The 27,445-nt window shown below is 52.5% G+C and overlaps 3 protein-coding genes across 3 annotated transcripts; 1 reads left to right on the forward strand and 2 right to left on the reverse strand.

Moving 5' to 3' along the window:
- The first annotated feature begins 263 nt into the window (after positions 1-263).
- On the forward strand, positions 264-1,508 carry SSTR4 (somatostatin receptor 4). The gene has a single exon (XM_054383637.1). It carries the CDS (start codon positions 264-266, stop codon positions 1,506-1,508), a length of 1,245 nt encoding a protein of 414 aa, XP_054239612.1.
- A 3,014-nt stretch (positions 1,509-4,522) lies between these two features.
- Positions 4,523-6,886, reverse strand: THBD (thrombomodulin). Its single transcript, XM_054383642.1, has one exon. It carries the CDS (start codon positions 6,884-6,886, stop codon positions 5,225-5,227), a length of 1,662 nt encoding a protein of 553 aa, XP_054239617.1. The 3' UTR covers positions 4,523-5,224.
- Positions 6,887-18,593: 11,707 nt separating this feature from the next.
- CD93 (CD93 molecule) lies at positions 18,594-20,306 on the reverse strand. The gene has a single exon (XM_054383424.1). The coding sequence runs from the start codon at positions 20,304-20,306 to the stop codon at positions 18,594-18,596; it is 1,713 nt and encodes a 570-aa protein (XP_054239399.1).
- Between the last annotated feature and the right edge of the window lie 7,139 nt (positions 20,307-27,445).

Below are 27,445 nucleotides of genomic sequence, written 5' to 3' on the forward strand. Positions count from 1 at the left end.
ACCCACAGCTCCTAAGACCCCAAACACCAGGATGCCCTGGCCTGGCTGCTGCCACCCCAAGGAATAATGTGAAGGTGCCCGGGGAACGGAGAGGGATGGATGGAGGGAGCAGAGGAGACTGTGGCCACGATCCAAGGGGGAAGGCAGGGGAACATGCTTTGCATCTGCTGACGCCCTCAGCCCCTTCTCTCTCTGCCTGTGCCCTGTCTTCAGGCTGCTCCCCACCCCCCGGGCGGCGTCCCCTCCATGGACCACCTCCCAGCATGAACGCCGAGGGCCAGCAGCTCCCAGCGGGGGCCCCGGCGGCTGGTGTGCCCCTCTGGACTGTAGCCAGCTGGGCCACCTCCGAGATGCCCCCCAACACCAGCACGGGCGCGGGGGAGGCCGGCTGGCAGCAGGGGCAAGTGGAGTGGGGTGGCAAGGCGAGTGAGATCGCCGGCATGGTGGCCATCCAGTGCGTCTATGCCCTGGTGTGCCTGCTGGGGCTCCTGGGCAACTCCCTGGTGATCTTCGTCATCCTGCGCTACGCCAAGATGAAGACGGCCACCAACATCTACCTGCTCAACCTGGCCATTGCCGACGAGCTCTTCATGCTCAGCATCCCCTTCGTGGCCACCTCGGCCGCCCTGCACCACTGGCCCTTCGGCCGGGCGCTGTGCCGCACGGTGCTGGGCGTCGACGGCCTCAACATGTTCACCAGTGTCTTCTGCCTGACCGTCCTCAGCCTGGACCGCTACATCGCCGTGGTGCACCCGCTGCGGGCAGCCACCTACCGCCGCCCCCGAGTGGCCAAGATGGTCAACGGGGGGGTCTGGCTCCTTTCCCTGCTGGTGGCTTCGCCCATCCCCATCTTTGCCGGCACGGCTACTACCCGTGACGGCCAAGCGGTGGCCTGCAACCTCCTTTGGCCCAGCCCAGCCTGGTCGGCTGCTTTCGTGGTTTACACCACCTTGCTGGGCTTCCTGCTGCCAGTGCTGGCCATGGGGCTGTGCTACCTGCTGATCGTGGGCAAGATGCGGGCGGTGGCACAACGGGTGGGCTGGCAGCAGCGCCGGCGCTCCGAGGGCAAGCTGACCCGCCTGGTGCTGATGGTGGTGGCCATGTTCGTCATCTGCTGGATGCCCTTCTACGTGGTGCAGCTGATCAACCTGCTGCTGCCCGGCCGCTTGGACGCCACCGTCAACAACGCCTCCCTCATCCTCAGCTACTCCAACAGCTGCGCCAACCCCATCCTCTACGGCTTCCTCTCGGAAAATTTCCGGCACTCCTTCCATGGCGTCCTGCGGCGCTGCCTCAACACCAGCCTCTGCTGCTGCTGCCACACTGGGGAGGGGAACACCGTGGATGAGGAGGAGGAGGAAGAGCCTCTCGACTACTGCGCTGCTCCCCGGGGGGATGACAAGGGCAAGGGCTGCATGTGCCCTCCTCTGCCCTGCCAGCAGGAGCCTGTGCATCCCGAGCCCTGCTGCAAGCCTGGACCTCTCCTCGCAAAGACCACCACCTTCTAGGACGTCCTCACCCTCACCAGACCCCAGATGGGTGTCTCCACCAGGCACGGGCAAAGGGGATTTTTGGCTGGACAGGGGGCAAGCTGCTGGTCCTTGCTTGTGCTGTGAGGTTCAACAAAATAAAAAGCCATAAGACTGGCCTTTGATGGAGTTAATGACATTGATTGGTTAATTACTGTGGCAGCAAGGAGCCTCCACCAGGATCGGGGATTGCAAGGGTTTACCAAATTGTATCAGTGACCAGCCACGGGCCAAGTGCCCCTCCGAAATAACAAACCACAGACTTGGCCCAAAATGCTCTGAAAGATGTTGGGAAGTCCAAAGGATGGGCTGCAGGACTTTTCCAAGCCCCCTACATCCATAGATAGCAGTGTGAGGGGATAGGATCACACCAGACTTCTCCACCAGCACCTCAGGGTGTTGAGGGCATGGGATGAATTTGACCCCTTTGGGTTCCTCTTGTGTTAAAGAAAGGGAGTTTCTGAGATCACAGTCTGAGATTACACAAGCTTGGCAGGTGCCCAAGGGTCCCAAAAGTCCCTTGGGGAAAAGGAGGGAAGGGGAAAAAGGAAGGGAAAAGGAGCCAGTGAGGAAAAGGAAATATTTGAATCCCATCAATAAACCTCCTCAAACTCCCAGGCAAAGGAATTTTAGAATATGCAAGCCCCCAATTGGATTTTCCACAAGAAAATCCAGAACTCAATCCTTCTTGCTGGGGCATAGGTGAACATCACCTCTTGATGGCACTTCAACCACACCCCCATGGAAAGAGATACACCCAGCTTGGCCATACTGAGGTGGCACTAAGTCATTTCCAGCTTACTTGGGTTTAACTTTGGCCTTTTTGATGTTCTTCTTGTTCTCAATTATTTATAGCTCATTCCTTCTGTTTTAATCACACTAGTGAAAAACAGCAGGACAAAAAGATTCACAGATTCAGTGACTTCATTGAGTCGGAAGGGACCTTCAAAGGTCATCTTGTCCAGACTCCCTGCAGGCAGCAGGGACATTCCCAACTACATCAGACTCCCCAGGGACACATCAAGGCTGATCTTGAATGTCTTCAGGGATGGGGACTCAACCACACCCCTGGGCAGCCTGTTCCAGTACTTCACCACTCTCATCGTGAAGAACTTCCTCCTGATGTCCAACTTAAATCTCCCCTGCTCCACTTTCAAACCATTGCCCCTCATCCTATCACTCCAAGCCCTTCTAAACAGTCCTTCCCCAGCCTTTCTGTAGGTCCCCTTCAGATATTAAAATGTAGCTCTAAGGTCACCCTGGATCCTTCTCTTCTCCAGGCTGAGCAGGCCTAATTCTTTCAGCCTGTCTTTAACAGTAGAGGTTCTCCAGCCCTCTGATCATCTTTGTGGCAGTTCTCTGGAAACGTTCCAGCAGGTCCAAGTCCCTCTGTTTTGGTCATCCAATAGCTGGACACAGTACTCCAGGTGAGGTCTCACCAGAGCAGAGCAGAGTGGCAGAATCAGCTCTCTTGACCTGCTGGCCAGGCTTCTTTTGATGTAGCCCAAGCTGCCATTGGCCTTCTGGGCTGTGAGTGCCCATTACTGGCTCATGTCCAGCTCCTCACCCACCAGCACCCCCAAATCCTTTTCTGGAGGGCTGCTCTCAATTTTATTCTCCCCCCCAGCCTGTCCTGATATCTAGGATTGCCCTGTCCTAGGTGCAGGACCTTGCACTTTGCCTTATTGAACCACATGAGACTCTCCTCAGCCCACCTCTCCAGGTCCTTCTGGGGGCATCCTGTCCTTCACTCCATGCCCCACTTAAGGACCCACAGCTCCTGTTTTTCTGTTGTGTTTCAAAGGGTTCATGGAGCTCTGTCTGTGAGATAAGCTGAGGGAAAACATTCATTCCACGAAAGAGGGGGAAAGAAAGAATTCATTAGCAGCTTTCAAACCCAGACTGTAAAAGCTTTATTGGTCTCCACACAGGATCCCCATGTGGCTGTGCATTGCTCAGGGTATATTTCCAATAAATAAATAATTATTTACAACCATGCCAGGTGTCCAAAGCAGCAGGCTAGAACCATTTCCATCAGGAAAGCTACAACACAGATCTTTTATTTTTCCTCACTGCAAGGTAGCTCTATCAGGGAGGGAAAACAAAGGAATCATATGGAAAAGGCAAGGGGTAGTGGGGACAGGTTACTCCTGGGGAAGTTCTAGTTGGACTCCAGAAGAGAATGTTTTACATTGAGAACAGTCAGACATTGGAATCATCTCCCCAGGGAAGTGGTGGATTCCCCTCCACTGGACAGGCTAATCTTGACAGGGTGCTGGGCCAGCTCATTTCAACCCCACTATCACCTAGAAAGGTTGGAGCAGATGACCCTTGGGGTCCCTTCCAACCTGTGATAATGGAGAGAGCACAACCCTCCCTGAGCTTTGCAGCCCCTCTACAGGGTCCAGTCCTCCTGAAGCAATGACTGCAGGCTTGCAAAACGCCCTGCAGGGAAGCCAAGCACTGCTGGAAGCTGATATTCCATGGATGTAAAGCTGTCTGCACCCTCTTGCAGCTTCCTGGCTTCCCCCCTAGCCTGGGTGCCAAAACAGGACTCCCCCCCAGTCTTACCACTCTGCCCCTCATCTCCTCACCAAATGATGGAGCTGGAAAACACACACACAAAAAAAGTCCTTTCCCCCCACATTTCTCCCTCAGTCTGCTGTTGGGAAGAAGCAGAGGGCTGGATCTTGCCCTGCTCCTGAAAAGTTTAGCCAAGGACAAAACTAAAGGGAAAACCAGGGGAAAATCCCTGGGGACCAGAGGAGTTGGTTAAGTATGTTTGATAATAAACACAAACAAACAAACAAACAAAAAAAAAAAAAAAAAAAAAAAAAAAAACACACCAAAGATTTTAACCCAATAAGAGCAGAAAATGATTGAAGAAATTGTGTGGGGGACTCAAGGCTTCCTGGCCCCATGAACAATCTTTCCTACCATGGAAAGAATGACTCTGGCATTCTCACAATCCCCACTTAACCTCCACACCGCCCCCCCCCCCCCTCCAAAAAACAAAAACAAAACCAAAAAAACAGTGAGAAATTGGCATTTTAGTCCTTGTGGTGACACTTAGCAGGACACTTAGCAGGGTCCCTGCTGTTGGTAGTGATTTGAGGTGGAAAATGCTCAGCTGAGAGGCAAAAGATGGGGGGGGGGGACACAACAAAAAAATGGGGGATTTGTGTTGGTGAGGTGGAGAGGGGCAGAGAAGCAAAGTGCTGAACACAAGAGCTTTGCTCCTTCTTCCAGCACCCATCAGCTTAAAAAAACCCAACCTAAATCCAAACCAGATAAAGGCAGGAGCATCCCAGCTCCTTCATACCCTCAGGAAAATCCTCATGTTCACTCCAGCTTCACAGGGAAGAGAAGGAGGATTTGGGGCCAGTTGACCTTCCATGGTCCATGACAAACTCAGCCACGGTTCACCTCCTGTAACACACACGAGGGTTTTCCCTGACTGACAGCTTGAGAAAAGGAAAGTGGAAGGCAGTGGAAGCTGAGCACAGCTCCTTGCCTTCCACCTTCCCCACTCCTTGGTGTTGCAAGAGCCAGCTGGAAGGGAATGACCATGTTCAGAAGTGGGGGTGAAGACAGCTTTTCCCAAATCCATCACTAAAAAAATGGGGAGTGTGTGGGGAAGCAGTAAATGTTACCCAGTTCCATCCACCTCCCTCTCTCCCTTCATCCTGCTCTCCCTACAGTTTCTGGCTGGAGGTGGCACACACCGAAGTGACTGGCTGAAGCCCCATCTCCTTTTCATGGGGGCTGCTGCACTTGTAATCCATGGTGGCAGGGGGCCTGCAGCGCTTCTTTGCCAGGTGGTAGCCCAGGGCTAGCAGGGCCAGGGCCGCCGAGAGGGCACCCACGGAAATGCCCACCAGCACGCCAGGGTGAAGGTACTCTGCCTTCGGTGGGGTCCTGCTGGGGGTGGGCGTCTGGGATGTAGGTCCTAAATCCCCCGAGAATGCTCCCTCCCTGTCCTCCTCCGTGATTCTGATGCAGTTATTCTTGTCAAAGAGCTGGTAGCCAGCGTGGCAGTGGCACTCGTAGCCACCAGGGTGGTTGGTGCAGTTGTGCTCACAGTAGCCCATCTCACACTCATCGATGTCCACGCAGACCTGCTCGTCGTCAGCGTCAGTGTCCAGCACGAAGCCCTCGGGGCACTCGCAGGAGTCGGCATCCTTGTCACACTGGGCTGGGCACTGGCTGCTGTTGCAGTGGAGCACGCAGTGGGTGGACACCTGGGGGTGAACGGCGTAGCCGGGGTAGCAGCTGCAGCGGTACCCTCCGGGCACCTCCTCGCATTGCTGCTCGCAGGGAGCCTTGTCGCAGTGGTTGATGGGCCGGCACCGCCCGTCCAGCATCTCGTAGCCGCTGTGGCAGCGGCACTCAAAGCCGCCCTCGGTGTTGACGCAGACCTGCTCGCACAGCCTGGGCACGATGGCACAGTCGTCGTCGTCCTCGCAGCTGTAGCGGTCGGCGGCCAGCCGATAGCCCGAGTCGCACATGCATAGGAAGCTGTTGCCAGCCACCACGCAGTGATGCTGGCACGCCGCGCCGGCGCAGGGCGACTCGCATCTGCGCCCGTCGGGGCCCAGCACCTTGCCGTCGGGGCAGGAGCAGCGCGCCTGGCCGCTCTCCTCGCCACACGTCTCCTCGCAGCCCCCGTTGGCCAGGCGGCAGGACCAAGCTCCCGGCGTGTCACGGCCCCAGCTCAGCCCCCCGCTTATCCCTTCGTCGTCGCAACGCAGCTCCAGCCCCAGGGCCGGGATGCTGGCAGTGCTGCGGGGCGGCAAAGCCAGAAAGTCTCCGCCGCGGGCGCCGAAGGGGGTGGTGTAGGTGACGAGCAGCCCTTCGGTGGGAGGCAGGCGAGGGCAGCTGCCGCCGTAGTTGTACTCGCAGAGGAAGCCATCGGCCGGGTCCTCGCACCGCCGCTCTTCCCAGAGCAGGTCCCGGGACACGGTGACGCAGCGCTCCGAGCAGCGCTGCCCCGACGGCGCCCAGTTGGTGTAATCGGTGCTGTGGTCGCCCGTCACCCACTTGAAACCGCGAAGGCGCTGACTGGGCTCGGTGCAAGGCAGGGGCAAACTCAAGCCCAGCCACAACGTCCCGCTCCGGTTCTGCAGCAGCAAGGCGATCGCGTCCTCGGCCACGGTGGAACGGACGGTCATCAGGTGCCCACTTCCCCCTTCGCACACCTCGCTGGCCTCCGCGAAGGACTTCTTCGCCCAAAAGATGCCGAAACAGTCGTGTTCCAGGCACTGGGCACCCGGGAGGGCAGCGGGCTCCGGTTCCCCGCAGAGCCCCAGCCCCAGTCCGGCCAGTAACAGCGGCAGCGGCAGCGGGAGCCGCCGCATGGCAAGCGGCGAAGGGACCGAGCGGTGCTGCAAATCTCTGGCATCCCGTCTCTCTGTCCCGGGCCCCGATTTATAAACGCTCCGACCCTCCCCGCCGCAGGAAGGAAGCGCATGCGGGGACGGGCCACTGCCGCCGGTGCTGCGCGGAGTGATTGCGGCGGGGCGGGAGGAGTAAATCCCGGGCAAATCCTGCCCCTCTAGCCCGTCCGTCCCCCTGCTTTCCTTCTACCGGCTCCTCCCCGTCGAGTTGGGGACTGGATTCGGGCGGGATGCGGGGGCAGAGACCGCCGGAGCGGGGATGCTCCGCCTGGACCCGAGGATGCCCCGCCCGGCCCCGAAGATTCCCCGCCCGGCCCAGGGGATGCTCAGCTCGGCGCCGGGGGATGCTCCGCCCTGAACGGGGAAGAGAGCAAGAGCCAGGGAGCCGAGAGCTGCCCCGGGACAGCTCTCCTGGCATCTGCGGCAACTTAGAGCCGGGAAAAACGTGTTTTCTCCTTGTGCAAAACGCTTGGATGTATGGCGAGTTCTTGAAGGGAAACTCAAGAAGGAAATCAGGCATCCAAACTGTGCCCTAGGTCCCTCCAGCCCTATCACAGAATCATGGGTTCATAGAAAAGTTTAAGCTGGAAAACACCTTTACGATCATCAAGTCCAATCATTAACCCATCACTGCCAGGTCAAAACTAAGCCATAGCCCCCAGCACCACAGCTACACAGCTTTCCAATTCCTTCAGAGATGCTGACTCCACCACTGCCCTTGAGAGCATGTTCCAGGGCTTACCAGGGAAAAAGAACTGTTCCTCCTGTCCAGCCTAAACCTCCCCTGGTGCCACTTGAAGCTGTTTCCTCTTTCCCTGTTGCTTGCTCCTTGGGAGAAGAGACCAAATCACACCTCACTTTAAACTCCTTTCAGGGAGCTGTAAGAAGCAAGAAGGTACTTTCCTCAGCCTCCTTTTCTCCAGGCTAAACAATCTGACTTCCCTCAGCTGCTCCTCAGAATGCTTGTGCTCTAGACCCTTCACAGATCAGGGGCTCTAGGGTGGGTGCCTGCCCACACCTTGGCCTCTTCCTACCACTTGCTCTTCTCCAGGGGTGAGACAGGGTCCCCAAGAGATGGCAGCACAGCACTGGCTGCCAGTGGTGGTCTGCCACTGGCAGCAGGTGGCTTGTGTCTAGGCAACTGCAGTGCTAGGAAGAAGTGCCCATTGCTTGGGCATCTTGGCTACTCAGGACCCGCAGTGCCGGCAGCTCCTGGTGCTCATCTGCACTGGAATGAAAGTGGACCTCAGGCTACTAACCTTTCAAGTGAGGCTTTAAAGAGAAATCCTGGAAATTTCAGAGAGGAAAGAAATTCAGAGGTGTCTCCAGGGGCTTAGTGATTTCTGCCTTAGCAGTGAGGGATCTGGGTGAGGCCTTCCCTGTGCTTGAAGGACATGGTGTGAACAGTGCTGAGTGACTATCCCTGTGTGCCTTACAATGTGCATCCCAGCAACATGGTCCCAGAGGATGCAAGGTAAGATCCCTGGCAATGACCTACAGAGCAGCAGATCTCTCTTTTTGTGGCTGCAGTCATTGAGAGGAGGTCATTTGATTGAACTCTGAAGGTTTATTTCATCCTCTTCCAACCCTGTTTGGGTTGTGTAGCTCAGCAGAAAGTGTGGAGAAAAGGATGGATGGGGAAGAGGGTAAAAAGAATCCTTAGGAATTCTTAGGAAGAGTTAGGAACACAAATAGAGGTAGCAATAAAGATATTAATAGGAATAAGAAAACAAATAGAAATAGGAGGAATAGGAGTAAAAGAATTAGGAATGGGAATGGGAATGGGAATAGAAATAGGAATAGGAATAGGAATAGGAATAGGAATCATAACCTCCACATCAGATAAATTGTGCTGTTGGGTAGCTGATGGGAATGGGAGCAGAGGAGCTCCTGCTCTTTCCCCAGAAGCCTTTCCCCCTGCCTGACTTCAGCCTCTTTCACCTGAGAAGGGGAATGTTACAGAGATGCCATTTTTTTTCTACTCACACTGCAGAATGGAGAGTGTCAGATGGAGAGTTTTTAGGAGAAAAGCAGGAAAATGAGGGGGAAAGGTCAGGGCAAACAAAGGGAAAAGAAATGACACAATCTAATCACAGAATCACAGAATGTTAGGGGCTAGAAGGGACCTCAAAAGATTATCTAGTCCAACCCCCCTGCCAAAGAAAAGAAAAAAATATTTTATATATGTTTTGTTAAAGTAATTATACAAACAGACACAAAAATTCTTTTTCAAGGTTGTATGATGAGAAATATTTTTCATATTTCCAGGAAAAAAAAAAACAAACAACAATTCAGAAAAACTTGGAACTCCACAAACAATGATCCCTGAAATCATCATGCTGATGTCCTTGTCCCATTGATAGCAGTTTGCAGGGTTGGGAAAGATAACCAGGGCAGGAGCAAGGAGATGAATCATGTTCTGACAGCTCTCTCTAATTCCGATGATCCTTTCCCTCAGCTTCCTCCAAGCATGAGAGGCGTTGGCTGGTGTGGCCTTGCTGGGCTGAGTCACAGCCCCAGCAATGCCCTTCCTGCTGACATCCTCTTTTTCCTTTAGAAAGAGCTGATTAATCAACACCAAGCCATTGCGAGGCATCGTGGCTGCCCGCTGGGAGAGCAGGACAGGGACCTATTGCTGGAGCCTGACTCAGATATCTGACCTGGTCTCACCACCTCTCAGCTGGAGGAATGCTGAGGGTGGGTGTTTCAAACAGTTCTTTTGGCCTAGGGTTGTGGGGCATGTGTCATGGACTTGCTTGTTGGAGAAGGGATTTAATAAATGCTGATAAATATCTGAGGTCTGGGGGACAGGAGGGAGGGGGCAGGCTCTGCTCAGTTGCACCTGTGATGGGACAAGGGGTAATGGATATAAGCTACAGCACAGGAGGTTCCACCTTAACATGAGGAGGAACTTCTTCACTGTGAAGGTCCCAGAGCAGTGGAACAGGCTGCCCAGAGAGGTTGTGGAGTCTCCTTCTCTGTAGGCTTTCAAGACCCATCTGGATGTGTTCCTGTGTGACCTGTGATGGATTCTATGGTCCTGCTCTATGTGGTGGGTTGAAACCATCACACTCTGTCAGGAGGTTCCAGCTCAACAGGAGGAAAATGTTCCTTTACTATAAGGGTGTTGAGCCCTGGACCTGGCTGCTCAGAGAGGTTGTGGAGTCTCTTTCTCTGGAGACATTCAAGATCTGTCTGGATGCCTTCCTGTGTGACTTGCCCCAGGTGATCCTGCTCTGGCAGGGGGGTGAAATTGATGATCTTCAGAGGTCCTTTCCAACCCCTAAGGTCCTGTGACCTGTGATCCTGTGCTCCGGTTTGATGGATTTGGGAAATGAGGTTCCTAACATCAGAGCATGGGCAACTGTATGCAATTTAATGTATGTATTAAGATAAGGTGATGGAACAGCTTGTTCTGAAGATCGTCTTGAAGTATGAGGAGGAAAAGAATCAAAGAATCATAGAATCATAGAATAGGAGGGGTTGGAAATGACCCCTGAAGATCATCCAGTCCAACTCCCCTGCCAAAGCAGGATCAGCTAGGGCAGGTCACACAGGAAGGCATCCAGACAGGTCTTGAATGTCTCCAGAGAAAGAGACTCCACAACCTCTCTGGGCAGCCTGTTCTAGGGCTTCAGCACCTTTACAGTAAAGGAAGTTTTTCTCCTCCTGTTGAGGTAGAACTTTTGTGTTCCAGTTTGTATCCCTTGCCCCTTGTTCTATTACAGGACACCGCTATAAAGAGCCTGGTCCCTTCTCCTTGACACCCACCCTTCAGATATTGATAGACATTGGTAAGATCTCTTAGTCTTCTCCTCCCCAGACTAACCAGCCCCAGGTCTCACAGCCTTTCCTCATAAGAAGGCTATCAGGAGTAGTCGGCATGGATTCAGCAAGGGGAAATCATCCTTGGCCAGCCTGAAAGCCTTCTAGGATGGTAGGACCAGCTGGGGAGATGAGAGGGGAGCAGTGGATGGTACTTGCCTCCACTTCAGCAAGGCTTTGGACACTGTCTCCCATAACATCCTCCTAGAGAAGCATAGGTTAGGTGAGTGGACAGTGAGGTGGCTGAAGGACAGAGCTCAGAGTGTTTTGATCAGTGGTGTGGAGTCTGGTCACCCTTCCATCTCCATGGTCTGTTGCAGCCACCATTTGTAGTCCTGCTGCAGAAGATGCAAGTTCAGAGCTGTGGTGGGGCTGAGCCAGGTCCTGATGCTGATTTTTTTTTCCCTTTTGGCTCACAGTTTGATGTTAATTCTTGGAGTGCAACCAGGGAAAGCAGCCGGTGCCCTTTCCCACAGGGATTAAAGCCTCCCGCCGGTGGATGTTTGGGATATCTGGTATGCCAAGTGTGTGACTTCTCCTCCTTCCAACCCCTTCACCTGTGACCTGCCTTTCCACTCTGTCCTGTGCCCAAGCCCTCAGAGCTGAATTAATTGCTAGTGTTCTTTAATCTGATGGTTGATGGCTCATGTGTGGCCTGGTTTACAGGGGAGGGTGAGGTCTTTGTCAAGACCTCAGCATGGAAAATATTGGAAGTTTTGCTTATTTAGGGACATGAGACACTTAGCCTTTTCCATGACCCATCTGTTGAGCCATGCAGCATCTCTGAGACATGTACTTGACCAGCAGCTTGAGGCACCTGAGGCTGCTTTTTCCCTTATCATGGGTCAGGGGAGGTTTAGGTTGGACATTAGGGAAAACTTCTTTTCCCAAAGGGTTGCCAAGCCCTGGAACAGGCTATCCAGGGCACTGGTGGAGTCACCACTCCTGGAAGGGTTGCAAAGCCTTGTAGATGTGGTGCTGAGGGACATGGTTTAGTGGTGACTTGGCAGTGCTGAGTTGGTGGTTGGACTCGATGATCTTCTAGGTCTTTCCCATCCTTAATGATTCCACGATCTGCTCTCTCCTGCAGGGTGGCTCTCTCCCTCTGTCACATTGTCATCAGCACTGCTCCAATCTGCTTGGCAAGATCTGAGCTTGGCTGAGTAGCCTTGAAAGGGCTTGGGAGAGCCAAATGTTGAGAACAGCAACAAAAATAGTGAAGAGGAGGAAATGAGCAGCCAGGGAAAGCATTTGTTTTCGCAGCGCCTGCCTCTTGGTGGGACCTGAAGGAAGGAATGTGGCATTTTGCAGATGATATTTTAACATTACTCAGCACCTTTTTCTCTGAATTCTTCTGGTGGAGGCTGTTTCCTTGCAGCAGCTTTCCCAGAAACAGGGTAAGATCATATCCTGAGGGCTGGCTGAGATACTACCATGCTCTGGTTTATCAAGTTAGCCACAGGGCTCTCATAGGGAGAACTCCATCCAATGTGACTAACCTCAGCAGCCCAAAATAAATAGGATTAGAGGCAACAGTAGGCTGGAAGTCTGTCAACATGCTCTGGCCAGGAGTGATATAGGCATCATCCCACCCTTGACAGCTCCTTGGCAGGGAAATCCCTGCTCCTTGCACAGACTCTGCTGTCTTATCCCCAGGGGAGCTTCCCAGGTCAGGTAGAACAACTCTGGGAGTGCTCTTTCATAGTGTGGTGATACATGGAGACATCCAACATCCATCGTATGATGTAGTATCCTGGGTACCTTTTGGATTTTCCTGGGGTTAACCACTATTTAAGGCCTTAAACATCACCCCCAAAAAAAGCCATCCCAGATATGAGTGCCATGAGTGAGCTTTTTTGTTGTTGTTGTTGTTGAGGTTTTTCCCCAATCTCTGTCACCTTTTTCCTTTCCAGGATGGACTTTCTTTGGTTCTGCAACTTGTGGAGGCAGCTTCTGGACCTAGGACCTTGCTCATGGTCTTAGTGCCTCTCTTACAGGCTCCTGACCTTGCCTGTGGGCTTAAAATGTTGTCTGCAGGTTCAGGACCTTGGTCACAGCCATAAGGACCTTTCTCAGAGGCTTAGGACCCTGCCCATGGGTTTAGGATGTTAGTTGTAGACTTAGGATCCTGCTCATGGGCTTGGGACCCTGCTTCTGGGCTTGGCACCCTTGGTCCTAGGCTTAAGGTCTTGCTCATGGGCTTAGGACCTTGCTCACAGCCCTAGGACCTTGCTCACAGCCCTAGGACCTTGCTCACAGCCTTAGGACCTTGCTCATGGCCTTAGGACCTTGCTCACAGCCCTAGGACCCTGCTCATGGCCTTAGGACCTTGCTCACAGCCCTAGGACCCTGCTCATGGCCTTAGGACCTTGCTCACAGCCCTAGGACCCTGCTCATGGCCTTAGGACCTTGCTCACAGCCCTAGGACCCTGCTCATGGCCTTAGGACCTTGCTCACAGCCCTAGGACCTTGCTCATGGCCTTAGGACCTTGCTCACAGCCCTAGGACCCTGCTCATGGCCTTAGGACCTTGCTCACAGCCCTAGGACCCTGCTCATGGCCTTAGGACCTTGCTCACAGCCCTAGGACCTTGCTCATGGCCTTAGGACCTTGCTCACAGCCCTAGGACCTTGCTCATGGCCTTAGGACCTTGCTCACAGCCCTAGGACCTTGCTCATGGCCTTAGGACCTTGCTCACAGCCCTAGGACCTTGCTCATGGCCTTAGGACCTTGCTCACAGCCTTAGGACCTTGCTCATGGCCTTAGGACCTTGCTCACAGCCCTAGGACCTTGCTCATGGCCTTAGGACCTTGCTCACAGCCGTAGGACCCTGCTCATGACCTTAGGACCTTGCTCACAGCCCTAGGACCCTGCTCATGACCTTAGGACCTTGCTCACAGCCCTAGGACCCTGCTCATGACCTTAGGACCTTGCTCACAGCCCTAGGACCCTGCTCATGACCTTAGGACCTTGCTCACAGCCCTAGGACCTTGCTTGCAGCCCTAGGGCCCTGCCCATGGCCTTAGGACCTTGCTCACAGCCCTAGGACTTCGCTCACAGCCCTAGGACCTTATACATGAGCTTAGGATCCTGCTGCTGGGCTTGAGACCCTGCTGGTGGCCTTAGGACCTTGCTCATGGACTTAAGATCTTGATTGTGGGGTCAGAATCTTGTTTGTTACCTTTTGACTTCTTTTTTTTTTATGGGCTTGGGATGCTGCTTGCACACTCAGGACCTTGTGCTTATGGCTTTAGACGCTGCTCATGGGCTTAGAACTCAACCAAGATCATCCCAGTGTCTCCACCTCATTGCCTTGGTAGACGTGGAGGGAATGGCCCTCACTCAGGACCTATGAAGGGTTGAGACCACCCTGACTTTGCTATATGTGGACACTGAGTAGCTGGAGCATGTCCAGAGTAGGTCAACCAAGCTGGTGGAGAGTCTGGGGAACAGAGCTGGTGAGGAGCTGCTGAGGGAACTGGGGGTGTTCAATCTGAAGAGGAGGCTGAGGGGAGACCTCATTGCTCTCTACAACTCCCTGAAAGGAGCTTGGAGTGAGGTGGGGATTGGTCTCTTCTCCCTAGTATCAGGTGATAGAACAAAAATGACCTGAAATTGTTTAGGTTGGAGATTAGGAAAAAAAAATCTTTACTCAAAGAGCAGTCAGGGATTGGAAGAGGCTGCCCAGGGAGGTGGTGGAGTCACCATCCCTGAAGGTGTTCAAGGAACATGTGGCCATGGCACTTTGGGATGTGGTTTAATGGCCATGGCGGTGTTAGGTCAATGGTTGGACAAAATGATCTTAGAGGTCTTTTCCAACCCAAACAATTCTGTGATTGTATGTGGGATGAGCACTGACAGATGATTGATTGGTGCTGTCCAACTCTGCAGCAAACACAAGGGTTCCCTGTAGCAAATCAACAGATTCATCACAAACCACCAAAGGCAATGTTCTGCTTAGGTTTTATTGGCGTTTCATCAGAAAAGCAACATCCACTTGGGAGAACCTTGTTCTTGTAGTGGAAGAGGAGTGCAAGGATGTGGAGCTGTGCCGCCGCTGTGCAGGTGATGAAGGAAAACTCAGTCCTGAAGTGCCACCACCACAAAGGATGGGGCATGTCTTAATTCTGGACCACAAAAGGTAACTCTTAGTTCATTAGAAACCAGCTGATATGGATAAAGCATCTCAGACACTGAAGGCATCAGGATAGGTCTTGCTTCCTGTAGCACCTCACTTGTAGGGAAGGAATGGGGAGCAGAGGTAGCTGGCCTGGCCACCACAGTAAAACCCTCCTGGGCCAGGGTGAACATCCTGTCCTTGCTGGCTGTCCTGAACTATCTGGTCCCATTCTTATTTGCTTTAGCTCATGAGATTCACCAGATCATAATGAGGATACAGATGAAAAGCAGGCTGCTAGTTTCATGGCAGGAAGAATCACAGAATGGTTTAGGTTGGAAGGGATCTTAGAGATCTTTTACTCCAACTCCCCTGCCATAGGCAGGGACACCTCATCTAGGCTTGGTTGCTTAAGGTCTCCTCATCCAACCTGACTTTGAACACCTCCAGGGAGGAGGAACCCCCAACTGCTCTGGGCAGCCCGTTCCAGAGTCTCACCACCCTCACACTGAAGAACTTCTTCTTCAGCTCCAGTCTAACCCTGCTCTCCCTCAGCTTAAAACCATTCCTCCTTGTCCTGTTGCTAGATACCCTCATGAAAAGTCCCTCTTCAGCTTTCCTGTAGGTTCCTTCCAGGTATTGGAAGGCAGCTCTAAGGTCCTTTTTGGAGTCTTCACCAGGCTGAACGACCCCAGCTCCCTCAGCCTATCCTCATACCAGAGGTGGGAGATGATGAGGCCTTGAGCAAGCTGGTCTAGTGGGAGGTGTCCCTGCCCATGGCAGGGGGGCTGGAACTGGATGATCTTTAAGGTTCCTTTCAACCCAACCCATTCTATGAATCTATGATCCAGGTGTAGTTGCACCAGGGTGAAGGATACTGCATCAGGAAATACTCCATCAGAGAGAATCTGAACTAAAGGGCAGCACAAATGAGTATCTTCCCCAGGCTGGACTCGCTGCCAGAATCCATTGGGAATACCATACACACACCAGAACACACAAAGGTCCTAACAGAAATCAGGGTTAGAGGTTTTACTGAGGATGCCATCCAGGGGGACCTGGACAGGCTTGAGAAGTGGCTGTGTGTGAACCTCATGAGGTTCAACAAGGACAAGTGCAAAGTTCTGCTCCTGGGTTGGGGTAATCCTCATTATTAATACAGGCTGGGGAATGAAGGGATTGAAAGCAGCCCTGTGGAGAAGGACTTTGGGGGTACTGAAGGATGGGAAGTTGGATATGAGGTGGCAACTCTAACCTGGGCTGCATGCCCAGCAGCATGGCTAGCAGGTCCAGCTCCACTCTGCTGAGACCTAAGCTTCAGTGCTGTGTCCAGCTCTGGAGTGCTCAGCACAGAAGAGACATGAGCCTGTTGGAGAGGGTCCAGAGGAGGGACACAAAAATAACCCAAGGGCTGGTAGCCCTCTGCTGTGGGGATGGGCTGAGAGAGTTGGGGCTGTTCTTCCTGGAGAAGAGAAGGCTCTGAGGAGACCTTACTGTGCCCTTTCAGTTCCTAAAGAGGGCATACAAGGAAGATGGGGAGGGATTCTCAGGCATGTCCTGTTGTGATCAGACAAGGGGTAGTGGTTTTAAACTAAAAGCACTGGATATTGGGAAAAAATTGTTTCCTGCAAGAGTAGTCAGACATTGGAATAGGCTGCCCAGGGAGGTGTCAGAGTCATCATCCCTGAGGTGTTCAAGAAAAGTGTGGACATGGCACTTTGGGATGTGGTTTGATGGTCATGGTGGTGTTAGGTCAATGGTTGGACTTGATGACCTTCTCCAGAGGTCTCTTCCAAGCAAAACAATTCTATGATTTTAAAAGAGGGAGATTTAGACTGGATAGAAGAAAGAAATGTTTTTACACCGTGGGTGGTGAGACACTGGCCCAGGTTATCCAGAGAGGTGGTAGATGTCCCATCTCTGGAAACATTCCAGGTCAGGTTGGATGTGGCTGTGAGTTACCCTACCTAGTAGCAGATGTCCCTGCTGATAGCAGGGGAGTGGACCTAGATGACCTCTAAAGGTCCCTTCCCACCAAAACCATTCTATGAATTTCTGGACTAAGTAGCACCTCTCAGATTTGTACCAGCTCGGAGCCCACACTTAGGCTTCCTTCCCCCTTTCTCATAGTAGAATATTATCTATATCAGTTAATTGATACCTTAACTGAATAAAAAAATGCAGAAACCCCTCTGTCAACATCTGGGAAATGCCTCAGCTGTCAATAAAGGTGAGCCAGTGGTCCCTGCAAGGTGAGGCACATTCCCTTTTCCTGCCATTTACTTATAGAGAGCAGAGTCAGCATCGCCTGGCAGCGCAGGCATCCTAATTTTATGTATGTAGGTTGTCCTGCTGATTTAATGAGGATTATTCCTTGCCTTAATTTATTCATGTATGCAAACTGCTTCACTGGCTTGTCATAACACAGAGAGAAGAGGAATTATTCTGTAGGACTTCCAGGAATGCCACTGCTGCATTCACTGTTTATCCCAGCTGCTGTGCAGGGAAAAGGAAGCACAGGCAGAAAATGGAGAACATTTTCCTGTGATGTTTGGGTTTGGGTTTTTTTCTTTTTTTTTAGGGGGTGGGTTGTTTGGTTTTTTGATGTTACAATGGAGAAACGAAGACAAAAAAAACAAACAAGAAACCCAACCAAAACAGCAGGAAAGGGTTTTCTTCCACACATGGAAGAACAGGATGCAGGTCCCTGCCTCTAGCAAACTCCTTTGTGCTCAGGTCCTGTTTCTGCAGCAATTAAGCCTCAAGGACACAATAAAAGCAGCAGAGATTTCAGGAAACTGATGCACCCTCTAAATCACATGCCTGCTCTTTTCTGAGCACTTTGGAGACCGTGGGGGAAACTAGGAAGCTTGGTGGGAAGCAGGAACAGCCCTTGTGCCCCCCAGATTTTTGGGGAGGATTCCTTCTGAGACAGCTGGAAGGGGCTTCCACTGTCAGGAGAAGGTGAGAATAAGCAGTTCACTGACCTTAGGTACCTGGCAGAGGACTGGAGAATGACTTCACCCTGAGAGAGCATTTGCTTTGAAGGGGATTTAAAAGGTTTACATCTAATAATCAGGAACTATACAACATCCAGTGTATTCTCTACAAGGGGATTTACCCCTGCTGTGACATCTGTAACAAAAACAAAACCAAAAAACACCCCAAAAAACACTACCCTGCTTGTGACCAGTCTGGGCCCTGGTGAAACGTGGTTCAGGCAAACCTGAGGGTTGAACTCAAGCTGGCAGGTGAGGTGGGGTGGGGCTAGCATTGTTTTTGGGGTGCCCTCTCCTGCAGGGAGAGGGCAGGGAGGCTGCTGCTTTTACCTGCTGGCATTTCAAGTATAGGTAGGGGAGGCCAAATCAAAACAAAATTATCTGTTTGCCTTCAGGAAGACAAAGCAAAACTGAGAATTTGCTGGTCTCAAGCAGGGTGAGATTGTGCAGAGCTGAAGGACAGCCCTGGCAGGTAAATTCAACCCCATCACAACCTCACAGCACCATCCCTGTTAACCCTTCCCTCGTCTGGCTGATAAACCCCAGGACTGATCCAGGGCTGCCTTTGTGGGGAAGAGAAGCTCCTGCTTGGTAAAGAACCCCAGGACAGGCTCTTGGCCATGCAAACCCGTGTCAAACAGAGAGCATCCTCCCCTCCCTTTTAATTTTCTTGTTAATTTCCAAACAAATGGTTCTCTGTCGCCCTCCTTGCTGACCCGGGGGAGCCGTTACCTGCGCTCGCCGCCCGCCCCACGGTTCTCCGCCTGCTCGGGCACCCAGCAGTAGTTATCCGCCGCGTTTTTGGCCGGCCGCTTCTCCTGCTTGGCTGCCCTCCTCCTGCAAGCCACGAGGGCCAGGGCGAAGGCCAGCAGCAGCAGGATGGCTACTAGGCTACCCAAGATGTAGTAGAGGAGCAGCCTGGGGCCATCGCTGCTGTGCTCGGCACCAGGCGCGGACCCTACAGCCGTGGGGGCCGGCGGCGGCGTCACTCCGATGGGGATGCCCAAGGTCTGGAGGATGCTCGTGCTCCACGGGGCACCTGTGGTCCGTGGGATGACCGTGGTCTGGAGGATGCCCGTGGTGGTTCGTGGGATTCTCGTGGTTCGTGGGGTGCTGTTGGTAGCCCCTGTGGGCTTGTCTCCATCAGTGGGCGCAGCACGGCAGCCGTGTCCATCTTCCTCTGGGAGGAAGCCGGCTGGGCAGAGGCACTCGAAGCTGCCAGGAAGGTTGCGGCAGTGCCCAGGGCAGGGGTCCCGGAGGCATTCATCCACGTCCAGGCAGGCATCACCGTGGCTAGGCTGGCGCTGGTAGCCGGGCAAGCAAGTACAGTGGAAGGAGCCGGGGACGTTGAGGCAGAGCTGGGGGCAGATGCCGGGCCGAGCACACTCATCTTCATCGTGGCAATGGCGGCCACCCGGTCCCGTTGGCCGGTAGCCCGGCCGGCAGAGGCAGACAAAGCTGCCGGCCGTGTTGTGGCACTCGTGCTGGCAAGGTTCATCCAGGCACTCGTCCACATCCAGGCAGCGCCGGCCGTCGGACGCCAGCCTGTAGCCGGTCTCACAGCTGCACTCGAAGCCACCAGGCCGGCTCAGACAGGTGCTTTGACACGGGTTGGGGTGGCAACTGTCCTCAGGCAAGCAGGAGGCCATGTCCTCGGCCAAGGCGTAGCCGGGGTGGCAGGCGCACCGTGCGGGCTCCCCCGGCGTCTCCACGCAGCGCTGCTGGCAGCCTCCGTTGCGGTGGGAGCAGGCAATGGGGCAGAGGGGTCCAGGGGGGTGCCAGGCGAAACCACCTCCCTCCAAAGGCCCCTTGCAGACGGCGAAGGCTGGACCCGCGCCCCCCTCGCAGTCGGCCTCTACCAGAGTGCCGAAGGGTGCCACGGCTAGCCGAGGGCTGCGAACCCCGAAGGGGGTGGTGTAGCTGACCGGGCCGGGTCCGGTCAGCGGCAGGGGCCCGCACATGCCTCGGAAGCTGAACTTGCAGAGGAAAGCGGCCAGCGGGGCCCGGCAGGGGCGGTCAGCCCAGCCCACGGTGCCCGACGGCTCGTCCGGGCGCAGGCTGACGCAGCGGGAGCTGAGGCAGGTGACGGCCGGCTCGGCCAGCCACGCCGAATAGGTACCGGGCTCCCCGCCGGCCACCCAGGAGAAGCCCCGCAGAGGTTCTTGTGGCAGGACGCAGTGTCCCCGAGCCAGTGACAGCCCGATCCAAGCCGGGCCCGGCCAGCCGGCTGCTGCCAGCAGCTCCTGCAACCGCTCGGCCTCGTCGGGGCTGCGGACGGGAGCCAGGTTGCCACCGTTGTGCCGGCAGCGTTCCTGGGCACCGTGCCAGCCCAGTTCGGCCCGGTGAAGGGTGTAGCAGGCATTGCCGGCGCAGACCACCTCGGCGTGCTCCCCGCTGGATCCCAGCACCATCAACGCCAGCAGCAACCAGGCGACGGCCATCCCACCGGCTGGACGGACGGACAGAGGGGACTCGCCGGCCGCCGACTCACATCCCCTCGTCCCGCCGAGCTCGTCCTACGTGCATCCTGTGCTTCTGGGTCTCTTATTTATCACCGGAGGCTACAGCTTCCTGTAGTGTGGCTGTTTGTTGGTGGCAGTCACCTCATTGGCTTCCCCTTCCCCCCCAGCGCGGCCGGCTCCTCGCTCCCATCCCAAAGCTTTGGCTGTACCTCGGCTGGCGACACTTGTCTGCCGGGGAAAACAGCAGAGCTCCTGCTTTCCTGTTTTTGTCGTCGTTGTTGTTGTTGTCGTTTTACGAGGGCTTGATCTACTCGCTCACCCAGCAGATGATTTTTTTAAATCCCTAATAGGGCCTGATAGTTGTCAAGCTACTGCAAAAAAAAAAACGGGGTGGGGGGGGGGGGGGGGAGAGAGGGGAGGAATAAATCCCCCAAAATAACACTAAAAAGCCGTGGGACCGTTTTGCTATCGGCAAACTAAATATTTAGTGTGGTGTCTCATGTGCACGTCGCCTTTCCAGCACATTTTTCTCCTTCTTCGTGTGCTTTAAATAGACAGAGAAGCCCTGAAATAGGAGCTAGGTCGTGGGAAGGCCCAGGCTGCCAGGACAGAGCCGAGCTCAGCCCTAACGTCAGCTGGAGCAAACCCTCTGTGCCAGCACTGGGGCTGAAGGTTGCTGCTGTGATGCTCTGTGTGAGGCTGGAGCAAGCCCTCTGTGCCAGCACTGGGGCTGAAGGTTGCTGCTGTGATGCTCTGTGTGAGGCTGGAGCAAGCCCTCTGTGCCAGCACTGGGGCTGAAGGTTGCTGCTGTGATGCTCTGTGTGAGGCTGGAGCAAGCCCTCTGTGCCAGCACTGGGGCTGAAGGTTGCTGCTGTGATGCTCTGTGTGAGGCTGGAGCAAGCCCTCTGTGCCAGCACTGGGGCTGAAGGTTGCTGCTGTGATGCTCTGTGTTAATAACTCATTGCTCACTTGACCCCATGCTGCCATAGGGGCTGGGCTTGGCTTGGCTTATGTTGGGGACTCTACAGAAGGTCTTTGGAGAAAGGGCAAAGGCATTAACAGATCACACTAATGCCTAAATAAACATTCACCCTGGAAAACCTCCTAAAAAGAGCTTGAAGCAACATCTCTGCCACAGTGTTTCAGGATCCAAAGGCTTTTTAGCAGCTGGACTAGAAATGTAAGCATTTACATGAACTGTCTACTGGTGTAGAATTTGCTGTGGTTGTCCACAGGAGGAAGTTCTTCATGATGAGAGTGGGAAAAATACTGGAACAGGTTGCCCAGGGGTGTGGTTGAGGCCCTGTCCCTGGAGACATTCAAGATCAGCCTTGATGTGTCCCTGGGCAGCCTGATGGAGTTGGAGGTGTCCCTACTGACTCCAGGGGGGTTGGACAAGATGATTTTTGAGGGTCCCTTCCAACCTGATGCAATCTGTGAATCCTTTTCCAGACCTTTCAATCCAACTGTGTCCAGTTTTGGGCTCCTCAGTTTAAGAAGGACATTGAGATACTTGAACATGTCCAGAGAAGGACAACAAGGCTGGGGAGAGGTCTGGAGCACAGCCCTGTGAGGAGAGGTTGAGGGAGCTGGGGGTGTTTAGTCTGGAGGAGGCTCAGGGGAGACCTCATTGCTGTCTACAACTACCTGAAGGGAGGTTGTAGCCAGGAGGGGGTTGGTCTCTTCTCCCAGGCAACCAGCAGCAGAACAAGAGGACACAGTCTCAAGCTGCACCAGGGGAAGTTAGGGTTCCAGGTGAGGAGAAAGTTCTTCACAGAAAGAGCAATTGGCCATGGAATGTGCTGCCCAGGGAGGTGGTGGAGGCACTGTCCCTGGAGGTGTTACAAAAAAGCTTGGCTGTGGCACTTGGAGCCATGGTTTGGTTGTCAGGAGGTGTTAGGTGTTGGGTAATAGGTTGGACTTGATGATCTCTGAGGTCTTTTCCAATTTCGTTGATTCTGTGATTCTGTGATTCCATCTCCTTGGCAGGAGCTGCCAAGCAAAGTGGGGGTGCCCCAGCAGTGGGTGTGCTCACCATTGAGGTGCCACAGCCCTGTACATAACCCAGCCATGCCCATGAGTCAAGCAGCATTTCCCACCTGTGAGCATCCCCCCACCCCTCCCTAGGCATGGTTTGGACCTATCATTTTTATTTGACTGTAGAATTGTCCTTTTCAAGTGGATTCCTGCCTGCAGAGAAGTCAGGTTGATGGCAGAGTTCTAGAGGATGAGGGTCTAAGGGGTATCCCTGCTCTTCAGTATCCCCGGGATCTTCTGAGGGTCTCCCTGGTTTTCTGCATCCCTAGGATCTTCTCCTGATGGTCCAACCACCCTTCTGCATCCCCAGGATCTTCTCCTGATGGTCCAACCACCCTTCTGCATCTCCAGGATCTTCTCCTGATGGTCCAACCACCCTTCTGCATTGTCTCCATTCTGGGTTATCTCAGTAACATGGTAGTGAGTGACAGCAAACACAACTGTGGACCTGAAACAAGAAACCCCTTTGGTAGCTCCCCTCCTCTATACCCTAAATATGAACATTTCCCAAAATTCCAATATTGAAGACCACAAATTTGGGTTGTTCAAAGACCTTTGAAGCATAGAAGGAGGAGGCAGGAGCCCCTCCACCAACCTGTCCAGGAGAGTGAAGAATCATTTGGGTGCTGTGAAGGTGTCAGCCTTGCCTGAACTGAGAATAAGAGGCTCCAAAAGTGAAGTGTTTGGGGTCAGTGGCCACCCCAAAAAACTGTGAGGAGGAAACCCCTCATACTTTGATGCCACCTGGGCTTGGCTTTATTCAGAATTGCATGGAATGGTTTAGGCTGGAAGGGACCTTAGAGATCATCTACTCCAACCTCCCTGCCATGGGCAGGGATGCCTCTCAGCTAGACTTGGTTGCTCCAGGCCTCATCCATCCTGGATGAAATGGAAGAAATTGCCTGGAAAAAGTGGAAAGAACTCAACACAGAAGCATTTCCTTTCTGCTAGCCCAGTGCATGTCTTTGCACCACTGCTGATGCTTGGTCTTCCCAGCTGAAACGCTCACACAAGCTGAGTGCTCAACAATGAAAGCAAAACCAAACTAAAAGAGCATTTTTTTTTGTCCAACCAAGTTCCATGGACAGAAAGAAAACCCCAACAAACCAAACTAACCCAATAAAATAAAAGCAAAAGCAAACCAAAAGAGCATTTTTTTGTCAAACCAAGTTCCATGGACAGAAAAAAAAAACCCACAACAAACCAAACCAAACCAATAAAATAAAAGCAAAACCAAACCAAAAGAGCATTTTTTTTGTCCAACCAAATTCCATGGACAGAAAAAAAAGCCCCACAACAAACCAAACCAAACCAATAAAAGCAAAAGCAAACCAAAAGAGCATTTTTTTTTTTGTCCAACCAAGTTCTGTGGACAGAAAAAAAAAACAAACCACAACAATCCAAACCAAAACAATAAAATAAAAGCAAAAGCAAACCAAAAGAGCATTTTTTTTTGTCCAACCAAGTTCTGTGGACAGAAAAAAAAAAAACAAACCACAATAATCCAAACCAAAACAATAAAATAAAAGCAAAAGCAAAAGCAAACCAAAAGAGCATTTTTTTTTGTCCAACCAACTTCCATGGACAGAAAAAAAAAAAAACCACAGCAAACTGAACTAAACCAATAAAATAAAAGCAAAACCAAACCAAAAGAGCATTTTTTTTTGTCTAACCAAGTTCCATGGACAGAAAAAAAAAAAAACCACAACAAACCAAACCAAACCAAACCAAGCCAATAAAATAAAAGCAAAAGCAAACCAAAAGAGCATTTTTTTTTTTGTCCATCCAAGTTCCATGGACAGAAAAAAAACCAAAACCCAAAAAAACCCAACCCAACCCAAACCAATCAATAAAAAGGTTACTGCTAACTATAGCTCCTCTGGATATTTCCAAGCTGGAGTTATGGAAAAAGCCCCAAAGTATTTAATATGTGAGTGCCTATCTAAGAGTCATTCCAGCAGAGGAATTAATGAGTTGATGCTTAGGGGACTTGAGCATCTCCCCTGTGAAGAGAGCCTGAGAGCCCTGGGGCTGTTTAGTGTGGAGAAGAGAAGGCTGAGAGGGGATCTGATCAATGTCTATCAATATGTGAGGGGTGGGTGTCAGGAGGAGGGGGCCAGGCTCTTTTGGGTGGTTCACAGTGATAAGCCAAGGAACAATGAGTTCAAACTTGACCAGAGAAGATTTCAGCTCAACATGAGGAGAAACTTCTTTGCAGTGAGGGTGACAGAGCCCTGGAGCAGGCTGCCCAGGGGGGTTGTGGAGTCTCCTCCATTTGTATTTCCCCATGACATATTTGACAGTTCCTCCTAAGAGCTGTTTTGGGCTGGTTACAATTTCAGGAACAGGAAGCTTTTTTTTTTAAGTGAGATCTTCATCTGTAAATCTTACTCTGATTTTTCTTTACCCACATTTTTGGCCACAGTAGTTTTTGTTTTGTTTTGTTTTGTTGTTGGTTTGTTTTTTTTTTTTTTTTGTGATTTTAAAACATTGTGCTTCTAGTGGGTGTTTTTTATTATCGCTATGAACTGCCTCAGGGGGTTTTAGGTTTTCTTTGCAGTTGCCACCTGAAAATTGATCAAAGTCTCAGCCTTTTGCTCCTCAGCCTCCATGGCTGAACATGCCTCTTAAACCCCTGCTTTCAGATAGTGATCCAAACCAAATCATGCTTCTGGAGACCAGAAATCCTGTTGAATCCAAACCACTAAATAAAATAAATCAGCTTTGCTGATGGAACTGGTTAAAAATGTTCCTCCAAGGCTAAAGAAGGAAACATGCAGCTTGACATCAGCAATGGCTGTTTGTGCAAACCCTCAAGGCTGGAGCAAGGGACAATGGCAGTGGGGAAGGGGGGGGGGGGGGCGAACGACACCTGGGCCAGCTGGAGAAGAATAGGAGGAACTGAGCTTCCTCTGGAGGCATCCTCAAGGACATCACAGCAGGCTGGGGGTATGTAGCAAGCTGCTTGCTCCTTTGGGTGAGGAGCAGGGCCCAGAGAGGTGGGCAGGATTTTGGGATGTGGGAATATGTCTGGCCTGTGGAATCTTGGGGAATTTGGGCAATGTGGGGCTGGGGTGAGTGCTGCTAATGCCAAATGTTGGCAGTGGAAGAGGTGCTGAGTGTTAGCATGAGCAAGCTTCAGTCTGGATAATTTAGTCAATTTTGGGCTCCCCAGTTCAAGAGGGACAGGGATCTGCTGGAGAGAGTCCAAGGGAGGGGTGCCGGGATGATGAAGGGACTGGAGCACTGCCTGGGGAGGAGAGGCAGGTAAAAAATAGCTTCCTTCTGTTTAGTTTAAATCTCCCCTCTTTTAGTTTAAATCTCCCCTCTTTTAGTTTAAAACCAGGTGTTCAAGAAATGTGTGGCCATGGCACTTCAGGACAGGGTTTAATGGCCATGGTGGTGTTGGGTTGATGGTTGGACTCAATAACCTTAGAGGTCTTTTCCAGCAAAAAAAGTATTCTCTGTAGTTTCTAGCTATTGCTACTTCCTTTACAGCAACAGGAGAGGTGTTTGCTTGCAGGCAGGTAAAGAATCATGGATTTGTTTTGGTTGGGAAAGACCTCTAAGATCGTCGAGTCCAAACATTGACCTAACACCCCCATGGCCATTAAACCACATCCCAAAGTGCCATGGCCACACATTTCTTGAACACCTCCAGGGGTGGGGACTCCACCACCTCCCTGGGCAGCCTCTTCCAATCCCTGACCACTCTTGCAGCAAAGAAATTTTTCCTAATCTCCAACCTAAACCTCCCCTGGCAAAATTCCAGGCCATTCCCTCTTATTCTATCACCTAGGGAGAAGAGCCCAACCCCCACCTCACTCCAACCTCCTTTCAGGGAGCTGTAGAGAGCAATGAGGTCTCCCCTCAGCCTCCTCTTCTCCACACTAAACACCCCCAGTTCCCTCAGCTGCTCCTCCCCAGCCCTGTTCTCCAGACCCTTCCCCAGCTTGGTTGCCCTTCTCTGGACCTGCTCCAGCTCTTCAATGCCTTTCTTGTAGTGAGGTCTCCAAACTGAACCAAATGTTCAAGCTGTGGCCTCACCAGTGCTCAGCACAGGGGCATGAGCACTTCCCTACTCCTGCTGCTCCCACACTCTTTCTGAACCAGGCCAGGATGCTCTTGGCCTTCTTGGCCACCTGAGCACACTGCAGGCTCATGTCAACCAGCACCCCCAGGTCCTTTCCTGCTGGGCACCATTCCAGCCGCTCTGCCCCAGGCCTGGAGCGTTGCATGGGGTTGGTGTGACCCGAGTGCAGGCACTTGGCTTCCTTATACCTCATGCAGCTGACCTCCAGCCTGGCCAGATCCCTCTGCAGAGCCTTCTTACCCTCAGATCAACACTCCCACCCAGTTTAGTGCCATCTGCAAACTCACTGAGGGTGCACTCCATCTCCTCATCCAGATCCTTGGTAAAGATGTTAAAGAGAGCTGGCCCCAAGCCTGAGGATTATTGACTTTGATGGATCTCATCATTATGAAGCATAGCACTATGCTCTTTCAGCAGCTCAAAACAGCTCTTTGTGATGCACTTTTTGGACATGGGGAGGTGTTTCTCCTTCTCTTCCACCTCTCCACCAGGCTGGAGGGTCAGCAAAGCCAAGGGTGCTGCCTAAGCCAGCACAGGAGTCATGGAGCCTTCAGCAAGCTGCTGGAGATCCTTTGAGTCATTCTAAATGCCTGGAAGGAAGCAGAAAAGCAAGCAACAGTGAGTACAAGGGAGGTGAGGGGGAGAAAAACCCAACATCTTCTAAGGCCAGAGCATAACAGGGCAGATGGAAAAAGGCTTTGCCAACAGTCCTGAGCAGCACAGTCACAATAAACAGCTGGGGGGAGGGGGGGACTTTTGCTGAGGTCTTTTATATGGAGAAAGGAAAATACATCTGTGAATAAAAGCTACAAAGGCAACTTGGGCAGCAAAGCAAAGGAAAACATAGCACATTCCTTAGTGGCAGTTGCTGGGGATTATTTTGGTGAGAACTTCTCTTCATGCTGGTGGTTCTTCTAAATAGCTCTAACAGAGAGTGGAAGGGGAGGGTTTGTGTTCCCACCTTGCTTTATGTTGTTAAAACAGCTGT

Source organism: Indicator indicator, chromosome 9 (genome assembly GCF_027791375.1).
Source record: "Indicator indicator isolate 239-I01 chromosome 9, UM_Iind_1.1, whole genome shotgun sequence".
Classification (NCBI taxonomy): domain Eukaryota; kingdom Metazoa; phylum Chordata; class Aves; order Piciformes; family Indicatoridae; genus Indicator; species Indicator indicator.

Coding starts and splice junctions, on each gene's coding strand:
- THBD (XM_054383642.1), bottom strand. CDS start 6,886: ATGCGGCGGCTCCCGCTGCCGCTGCCGCTGTTACTGGCCGGACTGGGG.
- SSTR4 (XM_054383637.1), top strand. CDS start 264: ATGAACGCCGAGGGCCAGCAGCTCCCAGCGGGGGCCCCGGCGGCTGGT.
- CD93 (XM_054383424.1), bottom strand. CDS start 20,306: ATGGCCGTCGCCTGGTTGCTGCTGGCGTTGATGGTGCTGGGATCCAGC.